Here is a 13,793-nt window from a genome sequence, read left to right as displayed (position 1 = left end):
TAATTTGTAACAAACTTAATTTTAATTCTAAAGCATTTGTCCTAAAACAAGACTTTGAAATCATTTAGTGCTGTTGAATCAAGCAATGAAAATGAGTAGAGTGGAAATTAAATAAAAGACAACCACCAACAAATAACAATCTGGGGTATACAAGTATAATAGCAAAAGCAGATTACATAAATAAAAGCCCTTTTCTTCTAGGTGGCTAACGTAAGGGAATTCTGCCACTGTAGTTGTGTTGTTGGTGGTCATAGCCCATTCTTAATTTATCTCTAAAGCTCTTAAAAACCTGCCCACATTACACAGGAAAATTTCACAGTTCATCAGTGCAAAAATTTTATTTCTCCTTTGTTTCCCCTCTCCCCACTACCCCACTTTACAGGATCTGAAATCTTACTTAATCCACAGCATTTGTTTCATCATCTGTAATCAGCCATGTGAAATGTGAAAGAAAAAAACACTCAATTTAAAATCTCAGTCCCCTAACCCACTGTTACAGTAAATTTAGGATAAGTCTACAGCATTCACTTACTTTAGCTGGCTCTGATACTGAGGCATACTTTTTTATTTGAGAATCAACACCTAAAGACTTGGCTAATTGTACAGCGTTGGAATCATCACTGATAAGTGTCCCAAGAGCCACAAGAAGTCTAAAAGTGGCTTCAAGGTCTTGTACAACTTCTAAGACTGTGCTAATTACTGACAAGCACTGAGCTTTCCCTTCAATGTTATGGTCTTTATGAAAACACACAGAATAGTTCAGGGTCAGTGTAGCCAGAGCAATGTGAATGTTCTTATTGCTCCCTGATTTCAGTTCTATTGCATGGGACAACAGTGATTCCCTCTGGGACATCATGAGCTTTTGTCCTGCCTGGCCAACAAAACAATTGCAAAAAGTCCTCAGAGCAAGCAGCTGGTTTGCTGGCTTTCCTCTGGGGTTCAGAAGACTGACGAGATGGCTGCTGAACTGAGTCCCTTCTTTTTCGTTGCAGAAGTTCTCATTCACACTGGGATGTTTAATTGACAACCGAAGAATGTCAAGGGCAGGAAAGACAATATCTGTGAAAAAGAGAAACTTATTGTTAAAAAATTAAACAGGTTAAAAATCATATGCCTGCTTTACAAATTGCATATATTTCTAAATTTTGTGTTAACTGATTTTTCATATTTATAGAGGCTGTAATTATTGCTGTAAGATGACGTCTGTTTTAAAATATGGTAACTCTCCTGGATTATTAAGATAGCTTGGCATACAGTGAGTATTCAATAAATCCTTGTGAAAAAAATAGGATTGGGAACTCACTTTAAAAAAAAATCCTAAAACAAGACCAAAGAATTGAGGAGGGAAAGTTCTTTATAAAAGAATTCTAGTTGACAAATGCTAATAGGATGCTTATATATGTTGGTGGAGAGATATACAGTTATGGGACTGGACAGACACCAAGTGAATGAATGCTCTTTTCATACTGTTGAAAGCATACTGAGCATTAAAGAATTGATGCTTTAAAACTACGGTGTTGGAGAAGACTTTTGAGAGTCCTTTGGACCGTAAGGAGATCAAATCAGTCAATCCTAAAGGAAAGTGAAAGTCACTCAGTTGTGTCTGACTCTTTGCGACCTCATGGACTATACAGTCCATGGAATTCTCCAGGCCAGAATACTGGAGTATTCTCTTCATTCCCTTCTCCAGGGGATCTTCCCAACTCATGGATCGAACCCAGGTCTCCCACATTGCAGGCAGATTCTTTTATCAGCTGAGCCACCATTGGAAGGTGTTGATGCTGAAGTTGAAGCTCCAAAACTTTGGCCACCTGATGTGAAGAGCTGACTCATTGGAGAAGACCTTGATGCTGGGAAATATCGAGGGCAGGAGGAGAAAGGGATGACAGAGGGTGACATGGCCGAACGGCACCACTGACTCAAAGGACATGAGTTTGAGCAAACTCTGGGAGATGGTGAAGGACAGGGAAACCTAGCATGCGGCAATCAATGGGGTTGCAGAGTTGGACATAACTGAGCAACTGAATAAGAACGAATGCTCCAAATAATCTTATTATCACTGAAAGTGAGGACAGCAGAAATTATGGGCCCTGTGATATAAAGGTAGTATGCAACATCATTTACGAAGGACGCTCACCTGAAAAAAACTACTGAACCAGAATCTAACTATGTCTAACATGAAAAACAAGAGGCAGACGGACACATTGAGTAATCAGTCCAATTCAAAACATGGGCCATTCTGCAAGAAAAATGACTTTTTTCCTCCAATAAACCAATCATATGAAAAAACAACAGGAAAGAGGGTGCTTTTGGAATAAAAAAGAATTAAGTAAATTAAATAAGAGAAAAAATACTTGGAGCAAATGTTTGTAGCCTATGGTTAAATAGCTCACAAAGAGTTTCATGGATGACTTGCAGGGGATTCACAAATGCTCTGGAAGAGTGTACAAAATGGTCCGTGTGTGGGGATTATCACACTACCTTCAGATTCTCATATGGTATATGACCAGAGAAGATTATGGACTAGAGTGGTACAGTGAATCCTGTAAAGTTTTTCTCAATGCAAATTTCAACTACCACCTTAACTTTTATTTAATCTAAAAACACCAGTAGTATGGATAGAAATAAAAAGATACACTCTCTGCTTCCTGGTTACATTTTTAAAAGTAATTTTTGTACCTTCAGGCCAGTTAACAGCTTTCCATAAAATCTGAAGTTGCTGGGCTGTGGGTTTTTCTGAAGAATTATTACATATTAGAGACAGTATCTTTTCAAGAAGTACCAAGTCATCCTCAGTTAACTTCTTCTCTTCAGATGCAGTTCCATTAAGTTCCTTTAGTTTACCTAGAACCAAATCCAAACCGTCAGTATTCTCTAACTGTAATTAGCCACACATAATACATAAATGCCAACATTTTCAATAAGAATATGCTATTATACACCATGGGAAGATGAGATTTTTCACAGCAATTATCAAAGACCATAAAATAAGGCCTGTGAGTATTTTTAAGCTAAGTACAGTATAGAAAAAGAAAGGTTACTGTGATGATTTCTTATCCTCTAAGATCTTCTAAGTTTTTGTTTTGAGTAAATTTTTAAGTATACTATATTTGTTATCATTTTAAATGCTTTTCAAAGCAGTATTAGATAGCACATATAAGTCAATCCCCTACTTTCTCACTGAGAAAATTTATAACTTTTAGCCAATTTACATCAATTTCTATGACTGCCAATGATATAGTCAAAAAGCTGTGTGCATCCATGTCAGTTGCTTCAGTTGTGTCTGACTCTTTGCGACACTATAGATAGTAGCCTGCCAGGCTCCTCTGTCCATGGGACTCTCCAGGCAAGAATGCTGGAGTGGGTTGCCATGCCCTCCTCCAGATGTTCCCAACCCAGGAGCTGAACCCATGTCTCCTGCATCCCCTGCACTGGCAGGCGAGTTCTTTACCACTGGCACCACCTGGGAAGCCCTGTCAGAAAGCTAAATGTGTATTTATACTTAATTCACTGACTTAGTTCCATCTGTACATTTGACATCAAATTATTTAAGCATGTTTAATGGAAATATTGCCCTTCCCACCATATTCACATTTCATGAAACAATGTCTTTCAAACTCTTCACATGCAACTTCAATATCAGCATCCTCGTCATCATTAATGTTACTTTGAGTCATCTATTTCGTTAAAAATCTTTATCTCAAAGAATAAAGAAGTTAAAATTTCAAAATTTTTACCATTTGTAACTGGAAACTTGATCTGTTTCATTATTCTTTGGCATTAAAAGCTGTTTAACAGAGTATTAAAACAAATCTTATTTAGGGAATGCAAAAAGTAAGAGATCTTTTAGATCTCTGCAAGAGTTTAAAAATGACAAGTTGCCTAAAAGTGTGTATATACTTCCTTATTGTTAAAAAAAAAAGCAATTAAGAAAAGACCTATGATTTTTATAAAGATGTTATGAAAAATAATGACAAAAAATAAAACAAAGCAAAACAACACCCCCCCAAAACAGTAACACCACTGTCATATATTCAGATATGTATGTTATCTCAATAGACGTTCACCATAATCTTTGCGGCAAACAGAGTTAGTGATACCTAGTCAGAAGCAAAGAAAAAGAAAAACCTAGTAATTTTGTTTGGAGGAAAATAAATTAACAGAAAAACTAATCAAAGCCAACTGAGCAGTTTCAGATTTACAGACAAGATCTTTGCTTTTTAAATGCTTTGCTGATTCGTTTTCATTATTTCTTTTCTGAAAACAGAATTTAGGGGATAGGACTGATATTTTCCCCCTTTAATATTTTTTTCTCAGTAAAGTCATCAAAAAGTATTTACTTAGATTTGTGTAAGGTTTCTTATAAAGTATTAATGTCCATTATCAGGTTGTATATTTTTAGTTGACTCAGTTGTGTAATACCAAAATACAAATCTCTATCATGTAAGCACCTGGTTCCCAGCATATGCTTAGGAGAGAAACAGCCTTGAGAGAGCATCTCAGAATCTGTGGATATGTGAGAAAAGTATTTAATTAAAATACACTTTCCTAAATGTTGTATGAAAGTGAAAGTCACTCTGTCGTGTCTGACTCTTTCCAACTCCATGGACTATACAGTCCATGGAATTCTCCAGGTCAGAATACTGGAATGGGTAGCCTTTCCCTTCTCCAGGGGATTTTCCCAACCCAAGGATCGAATCCAGGTCTCCCGCATTGTGGGCGAATTCTTTACCAGCTGAGCCACCAGGGAAGCCCAAGATTACTGGAGTGGGTAGCCTATCCCTTCCCCAAAGGATCTTTCCAACCCAGGAATTGAACCGGGGTCTCCTGCATTGCAGGCAGATTCTTTGCCAACTGAGCTATTAGGGTATATTAATGCATATATATGGAATCTAGAAAGATGATACTAATGAACCTACTTGCGGGGCAGCAATGGAGACACAGTGGGAGAAGAAGAGGGTGGGATGAAGAGAGAGAGTAGCATTGAAACATACACATTATGATACGGAAAATAGATAGCTGGTGGGAATTTGCTGTATGATGCAGTGAGCTCAAACCTGGTGCTCTGTGACAACCTAGAGGGGTGAGGTGGGGAGGGAGGTGGGAAGGAGGTTCAAGAGGGAGAGGTCATATGTATGCCTATGGCTGATTCATGTGGATGTATGGCAGAAACCAACACAACATTGTAAAGCAGTTATCTTCCACCTAAAAAATAAATAAATGTAAAAAATAAACTTACCTAATATTTGTGTAGGGTTTGCTTGGTCAAAAGTGACAGCTTCTTTTTTAGGAAAATAAATATTCACTGTCTTAGATGCAGCTGATTGGTAGGCACTGTTTCCTGTTTACAGAATAGAAGGTGAAAATCATTCAGTGGCCAAAAGCAAGATTTTTCTGACTTTTGTCATCAAAATTAGAGATATATAACTATTCAGTGCATGCAATAAAATAATAACCAACTTCAGAAAAAAAAAAAAACAGAAAGAAAACACATCTATAAGATTTTATATATTACATATATTTGTTCATATAATAATTTGTTTTGGGAAAGGGAGCTTAAATGCAAAACAAAGCCTTTCCATTGCATATTTTCTATTTCTCTCATATTTTTAAGATTCAATCTAAATTAAAAGTTTTTAAAAGATCAAAGAATACAGAATAATTATGAAACTGTCCAGTTCCTCCTTCTCTAGGCATACTGATCTCTCTCTTCTCATTCCAAATGATGTAGTATGCACTGTCATTTTCTCTAATCATTTTCATAAATCCCTCCCAAGTTGTAAGTTCCTGAAGGGAATATGTATTTACTTCTTAAATCTCCATTATAGTAACACTAACTCTGTAACTGATGATGAACAAAACATAGCCACCAGATGAAAACTCAGTAAGTAAAGTTAAATGAAGCTAATTCAACTAAAATATAATTTAAATCTAATTTATGTCTTACTTTCATTTCAAATCATAATTTATACAATGTTTTTGTTCTGATGTAAAATTAAGGTATTGTGCAAAAATGTGAATAAAACATTTTCATCTTCTGAGTATGTTAGAATTAAGTAGAAAGGGGGAAGGTAGATAAATGAAGAATGAGTTAAGTGCACAAAATTAATTCTAATTGCTTCCAAAGATAAAATATTTACTGACATGATCAAAGACACTGCCTGTACTCCTGATTGTTAAGAGTCTACATGTGGTAAGGAAATTGCAAATCAAATATCATCCAAACAATTAAGTACAATGAAGTCTCTGGAGGAAAAGTACAGGATGCATTGAGAACTTATGACAGAGTAGAGAATCTAGCAAGAGGCATATATGCGTGTCCAGGAAGTTTCACTAAGGTCATTTAGGAAATACTACTTAGGAAATACTATATAGCAAAATTAAATAAAAAAGAAAAAGGAGGGGAAATGCCAAACAACAATTAGTGGTCTAAATAGCAATGCAAAAGGTGCAAATATTCCAAAGGAGAACAATATGTACTGAACTCTTGAGGCAGAAAACAGCATGCCACGCTCAAGACACCGAAGCAGGTCAGTATGGCAGAAAAGAGGGAAAGGAATATGACTCAAGGCAAGAGAAAACAGTCAGTGGGGAGCTATTACAGTGCTTGAATCATGGGAGGGGCATAAACAGAGGACCACTGTGAGACCAATTCAGAGGCCAGGGTTTCAGTAGTGTAGGTGAGAGATGACAATGGCTTAGATAAAGGTTCAGCATATAAAAACTGTTAAAAGACTTTAATTTCTGAAAAATGGGAGGAAATATTGTAAACTTTAAGACTCTTTTATAGTGTAACAGGTACAACTAACATTACTAAGCATTTATTCCATAGAAAATTATTTATATATATATTTTATAATTTTAAACTCTTAACTCTAGAAAGCAGATATAATTTTGCAAATGAGAAAAAGATGGGCACAGAAACAAAATGACGTGCTCAAGGTAAAACGCATAAAAAGTAGTGGAACTGAGACTTCAGTCAAAGCATTCTCACTCGAGTCCTTAATCTTAATTAATCACTAAGTTAAACTTCAATACTGCCAGCCAACGTTACTTTTGCAATGAAAATATAGCTTACAAAATCATATTCCAAGTTAGTTCTCAAGTAGAGTGGTGGGTTTATGAATTTGTTATTATGCTTAATAACATCACATATATTCTCTATATTTCTCATATAAAATAATAAACAGGTAGAGAATGATACAGAATGGATAAACAAGGTCCTATTCAATACAAAAGAATTATATTCAATAATTCCACTAGGGTGATAAACCATAATGGAAAAGAATATGAAAAAGAACATAAATTGATATATAACTGGATCACTTTGCTATAGAGCAGAAGTTATACAACACTGTATATCAACTATACTTCAATCAAATAAATTTTAAAAAATAATAAATAGGGAAATAAATATGCCAAGAAATCTTTCAAACTTTCAAGAGGTGAACCACAAACTTCAGTTCTGGATTTTACTGGCAGCCAATACAGAGGGAAAAAGCATGCCTGCATATATTCAACAATGATGAACAAGTAAGATGTGTTGGGGTCTATGCTAGATACTAAGAATAAAAAAAAACTTTCTCCAGGGAAAGCCAAATATTCCAGGCCTAAATGGTAAAAGCAAATTCTTTTCTGAGTCCTCTCAACGTGTAATACAGTAAATAACATTCTAAACACATTATGTAAGAATGAAGGGGAAGAGATGGGAACAAACTAAGACTTTGATAACGATAGTGAGGAAACTAGCCTTAACACAGAACAGCACTTTTCCATCCTGGTTGCATATGAGAAAATTATAAAACTACCCTTGCTAAGACCTCAACTCAGAGCAATGTTAAATCAAGTGAGCATCACTGAGGATGAGGCTGAAGGACTTTTTCTAAGCTACCCAGATGATTCCAGCATGCAGTAATGACATAATTCTAAGAACACTCAAAAAGTCAGGTCAAAAGTTTGGTCTTGATTTACTGTATAAAATGTTTTCCACAAGAAAAAGATGCCAATTTTCTTAAACTTTTATTACATAAAAGTTCTAATGAATTTTAAAAATCTAAAAACAAGAAAAGGAAGTGAAAAGTGTGTACCTGTAAATGGATCAACTCCAACCATGGTAGTTCCCATACTTGCAGAGCCTGGTACATACCGACCACCACCTAAAATGCAATAATACTCATAGTAAGCACAGGGTAATGGCAAATTACACTAAAGTTCAAACTGCTCCTTCTTTACACAGAATGACTTATTCTCATTATTAGTTACACTTTCAGAATGACATCTTAATAAACGGGCTTAATAAATAGGTAGTAAATTTAATACAGCAAAATGCTTAGAATAGTGTCAGGCATGTAGCTAGATTCCAATAAAATTAGCCAGGGAAGTTATCCTCAAGTAATTACATGCCTTATATACTATAATTATAGAAGTTTAATGAATTAGAAAGGCTATTAGACTGGAGAGAAAGTCACTAGTTTCCATTATGAAATGTGGGCACTATTCTGTTGAAATATAGATACAGGATTAGCTGGCATATAAGACAAATGGAAAAAAAACTAGGTAAGAGTCAGAGATACTATGATAATAGCCCAGTCTCACAGATGAGAATACTTGTAGCTGCTTTTACTGACAATGGAAAGAAAGAAACAGGAAAAACGAGAATAGAGATCAGCAGAATTTGGAGATGTTCAGAGTCCTGGATTAGCTTTTGTGGGAAGAAGAAAGATGAGCTACTTATTATTCTAGCCCCTCTGATTTTAACATTCAGGAGTTGGTATAACCAGTGCAACAGATACAGAAAAAGCAAACAAAACTACAAAGGTGAACGGGATTCATTAAAATAATGTAGAACACAGAGTAAGTGGATTTGCTGAGTTTTCACGATATGCTGGCTAGCAAGCTAAGTATCTTATATGCAGGAATTCATTTAAATATTAATTAGGTATCATTGTTATTCATACAAATTTAGAAAAGGAAGGCTGAATACTTTGCCCAAGCCATTATGAGGCAGAATGTGCCAAATGTGGTTTTCAGACCAATTTGAATGAGAGTCACTGGATCAATATGCAGACTCCCAGGGCCTGCCCAAAAATGCTTAGTGGTACTCCAAATTAGCTTCATTTTAGAAACCAATAGGGAGGGAGCTTTTAAAACTACCTAAACAGCAAACCACATCCAAGACCACTTAATCAGGGTCTTCCCTGGTGGTCCTGCAATGGAGGGGATATCGATTTGATGTCCATGGAGCAACTAATATGCCATGGAAGATGCCATGGAGCAACTAAGCCCATGTGCCACAACTACTGGGTCTGTCTTCTAGAGCCTGGGAGCTGCTGCAACCACGAGCCCATGTGCCACAATCACTGGAGCCCCGCACACCCTAGAGCCCAGCGTGATCTGCCACGGAAGCCACTGCAAGGAGAAGCCTGTGCACAGCAGCTAGAGAGGAGCCCCCAGAGCCCCGCAATTAGAAAAAGCCGATGGACAGTAATGAAGACCCAGCACAGTCAAAAACAAACAAACAAAAGACCCCTTAATCAGAATTCCTGGCTAAGGGATCAGATTATAAGTATTTTTAACCTCCTCACTAATGTAGTGTATCAGAATTTTTGTGGGTGGGACCTTGCAATAACTAACTTAAATAAGCATCCTATAAATAAGAGGAAAAAAAAGAATTAAGATTGACCTTAAGTTGTAAGTAAGATGCAGAATTCTCCTGGCCCCAGGGCTATTGGTAAAACTGGAGGGACAACATCAACAATAATAAGAGCTAACATACATCGAGGGCTTAAATATTATTAATATATTCCAGGCATTTTGCTAAACACTTTGTATGAACTACAGGATTTTTTATAACATCTCAATATGGAAATGTTGTTATCTATCTTTTGATAACTGTGGTTCAGTTAACCTATTACTTCAGAATTTTCCTGGACTTTTAGTATGCTATCTTGCATATCTCCATAATCAGTGAATCTTCTGAGTTATTGATATTGTGCAACAGTGAGACATGCTCCAGTTACGATGGCCCCAGTTGGTCTCTTGACTTTGTTGGTACTGTTTGAAGCTTGGTATAATAGTCTTTCTGTTCCAAAAAGAGGTGCTAATGAGATTCAGGAACTCTGTTGTTCTAAGTTTCAGGGCATCACTGTGCCCGAGTATGCCGACAGAGAAAGTGATCATCTGATCTACTCTTCAGATCTTTACTATCTTTTCAGGGTCACCAAAGACTTCCTTAATAGCCATCATGCTATCACAACATTTAGCTTGATAGTTGGTTTCTGCAGTACACTGGTACACTGTACAGGGTAGAGCTATTTGCATCTGGGCCACCAATGCATTCTCTGGAGAAGGGAAGCCTACTGAGAGCAGTTCACAGCTTCAGGATATGACCCAAGGTTGCATGTTGGTCCCTTCTATGGTTTAGATAGGACCATACGGTATCACTTTTAGAGCTCCCAGTACTAAGTCTGCAGGACCAATAGATACCATAAATGCTACGAATCTCTTCCCAAATTTGGTACATTGTCCAGGAACTCTGGCTGAAGATCCAACAATAGCATCATAAAATACATCAAATGCTATTCTGAAAACAGAGATTTCTTCAGTTGCATTAAAGTCCAATTTTTTTCCAGTAGTGTTGATGCTGAGGCATGCATACCTTTGGTAAATAAAGTCACTTTGAAGAGCTACACCAACACTTCCAGGGCTTCATGAAGGCCATTAATAATTTAGATTAGGAAGACTAATCCTGGGTAGCAGGGTGGACTGTCTCCTTCCATGCTAAAGGCAAAATGTGCCTGGCCAAACTTCTTGACTGCACTGCTCCATCCAACATCCAGGACTCACATGGCTCCTTCTCTGCTCATGATCAGTAGCATCTCGCCAGTGACAGCACTCATGCTGTGTCTTGGGTGGTGGATTCCCCTATTATCTAATTTCACAGATAAAAAAGATAGGCTCAGATAGGTTAAGTAACTTGCCAACTTCTCATAAGTGGTAGAGCCAGATTTTGAACCAAGGTCTGTCTGACTCTAAAATCTAGGCTTTTAATGACACTGCTCTCCTTTTAGGAAGGACCACTGGAGTAAATGATGAGTTTTAATAATATGTTTTTAAAAGTCAGGAGGGAAAGCTAGAAAAGTACTCAAGGAAAAAGAAAAAAAGGAAGTTAAAAAGGAGATTCATAAAAATTGGGAATATCGATAAGGGAATTACCAGTTATTGGATAATATCTTCAAAATGTTAAGCTACAGAATGCAAAATATTACACATTTTAGGAAGAAAGACATATTGTTCAAAACTGCTTCCCACCTGTAAAAGGATCCGCTGCAGGAAGGGTGTTAGAAGATCCTGATGAAGAGCCTGGAACGTACCGACCACCACCTATGCATGTAAACAAAGGAAAATCTGAAGCATGTCAAAATTCTGACTTTCATAAATAGCACACTGCTTACATCAGAAGACTCTAAGTGTGGAAAAAAAAGAGCAAGGCAACAAAAGACAGAATAAGAGGAGTTATCATCAGAAGTCTTACAATTGGTTAGTAAAAAACTGAAATTTCAGCGATTCTCTAAGTTTTGTTTTTGTTAACTTTAATACTTTTTATTATATCTTAGTTTCTGCACTTAAATAGTAAAATGACTAGGAATTCAAATATAAAAAGATAAATTGCAGTTGGTCTCTGACCGAAATAATATACCATACAATCAGTTTCTATTCCTATACAAATTCACTAGAATTCCTGCTGTTGTTGCTATCAAAACCACAGGCAGCAAATGTTCATCTTTTAGAGAACCTCCAGGTTCATTAATTCATGTGTCAAATAGTACATTCAGTGTGGAGATCCAGCAGGGAACAAGATTGCTTGTATCCACTGAAGCTTACAACCTACTGGAGAAGAAAATTACAAAGGGGATGAGTGCTACAAAGGAAACAGATTTCCCATTTATTTCTTTACAAATGTGTGGTGTGTGTGAGTAGGTTTTGTTAGTATCTCTAAGGAAATAATTGGAGGCATCTACCAAAGATATATCTGAGGATGCTGGTAAGAGTTTCAGAAGAGCAAAAAAGGGGAGACTGTTAGATTTCCAGATACAGACAACTGCTTTAACATCTGTCCTCTATCTATCCCACAAGACAGCTTATACAATACAGTACTCTTTTGTACTGTAGGCTGATATTCCAATCAGAAATATACAGATATAAGCTTTGTTTTCCCTTTTTCTGTCAAGCCCATCTGGGAGGGTTCCATTATTTATAGTTCTGTAGTGATTCAGTCTGATACCTCTGTTTAAATCAACATGCAGCTGAGATTAGCTCTATGATGTGAATGAACAATAGAATTTTGAACTAGAAGGAGAGATGATTTAGGAGCATGAAGCGTCTGTGAGGGAAGAAGAAAAAAAAAAGATCTGAGACAAGAACAGAATGTGCAACCCTTGTAAAAAGGAAGAACACCAGCACATGAAAGATGGGGTCCGAAATGACAGGAACCCATTTAATAATAAAGCGTCAATTTCAAAATTTTATTTAGGGCTGGCCCTATATTTAAGACAGGAGGGAGAATTGTATTTCCTGCCGTACCATAGCCTTGGTTTCTGGGGCCTAGAACTCAGGCTAACACTTCTAGAATTAAACCCCACTCGAGGACTCAAGACTAATACTACTGGGGTTATAATACTCCTGGCATGAAAACCTAATCCCATTTATAACCCTTGAAACACACTGTATACTATGTAATAAACAAGTGACTTAAAATGAACATGACGAATACAAATAACACATACACTAAAATTACCCACAGTTCAGTTCTAGACTTGATGCATAACTAACCAGTTTAGCCCCATGTAAAAACAGAATTTCTATTCAATAAATTTCACCAAAATAACATGAAGCAGTAACATGAAGGAACTTACAAGTTTCTTTTCATTTCAAATGGCTGAATTAGTTTCTTAATTTTATCTAGTTTACAGTGTGGCTGTATTGTTGAAAAAGAACAATTTATAATGATTTCTATAAATACAAAATTACTATATAATTTGAAGCTCAAAAATATAAATATGCTGTAGATCTTTTTTTAAAATAGTTAATCATAATAGGTGTTTAAATATAAATACACACACACACGCAAAAGATAATCAACACTGATGGGAGTATTAATATATAAGACTTAATACAAACCCTAACTTACCTGTAAAAGGATCTGAAAAACTGGTGTTCCCGAGTCCCAACATTTGACCTTTTGTGTTATCAATAATAAACTTAGCCACCTGATCCAAAAACATAGGATTCAAATCATTCTTCTGTAAGAAGTTGTATGCAGCTAACCAGGGATCATCAGTGATATTATATGGCAATTTATATGATGGTCCACCTTCATTGACATCAATTGAGAAAACATAATCAAACTCCTTAAATGGGAATATAATAAGGAGATAAATGATTACTGTCTGTTCATATATATTAAAGACATATAGAACACAGAGTTATTTTAATAATGATAGTGTTAAACTTTCTCCAAAGTACAATGTTAAAACTTCTACTAGACAGATAATGATTAATAGCAACCATCTGCATGTGCTGTAAGAATGGTAGTTCTCTGGAGTAGACTTAGGGGATGGATAATGACAACACATGAACTGTAAAACCAAAGATTGGTTGGCAATTAGCTGATCCCAAGGCCAAAAGTGTTAGCTGTTGAAAACATGTTCATAAAACACATGCCGGCATTATAAGCACAGCCCAGCAGGGTCACTCTTGGCCTGTCAAGTTAAATATAGCTAGGCATGGAGCAT

At 36.3% G+C, this 13,793-nt stretch overlaps 1 protein-coding gene across 4 annotated transcripts in view; it reads right to left on the bottom strand.

Moving 5' to 3' along the window:
• Positions 1–311: 311 nt before the first annotated feature.
• Positions 312–13,793, bottom strand: part of PLAA (phospholipase A2 activating protein) — a 38,085-nt gene continuing 24,603 nt past the window's right edge. Inside the window, exons 9-14 of one of the 4 annotated variants that reach the window (XM_040238098.1) lie at positions 13,190–13,409; positions 11,311–11,382; positions 8,088–8,156; positions 5,240–5,341; positions 2,680–2,844; positions 312–1,059 (exon numbers count right to left, since the gene is read on the bottom strand). In XM_040238098.1, the coding sequence (XP_040094032.1) occupies positions 494–1,059; positions 2,680–2,844; positions 5,240–5,341; positions 8,088–8,156; positions 11,311–11,382; positions 13,190–13,409 (1,194 nt within the window). In that variant the 3' untranslated portion in view covers positions 312–493. Of the gene's footprint in view, positions 1,060–2,679; positions 2,845–5,239; positions 5,345–8,087; positions 8,157–11,310; positions 11,383–13,189; positions 13,410–13,793 lie in introns of all 4 variants that reach the window. The other 3 variants (XM_040238088.1, XM_040238108.1, XM_040238116.1) reach the window with 3 other exon arrangements.

Source organism: Oryx dammah, unplaced genomic scaffold, assembly GCF_014754425.2.
Source record: "Oryx dammah isolate SB20612 unplaced genomic scaffold, SCBI_Odam_1.1 HiC_scaffold_1, whole genome shotgun sequence".
In the NCBI taxonomy this organism is placed as follows: domain Eukaryota; kingdom Metazoa; phylum Chordata; class Mammalia; order Artiodactyla; family Bovidae; genus Oryx; species Oryx dammah.
This window is presented reverse-complemented; position numbering and strand designations above follow the sequence as displayed.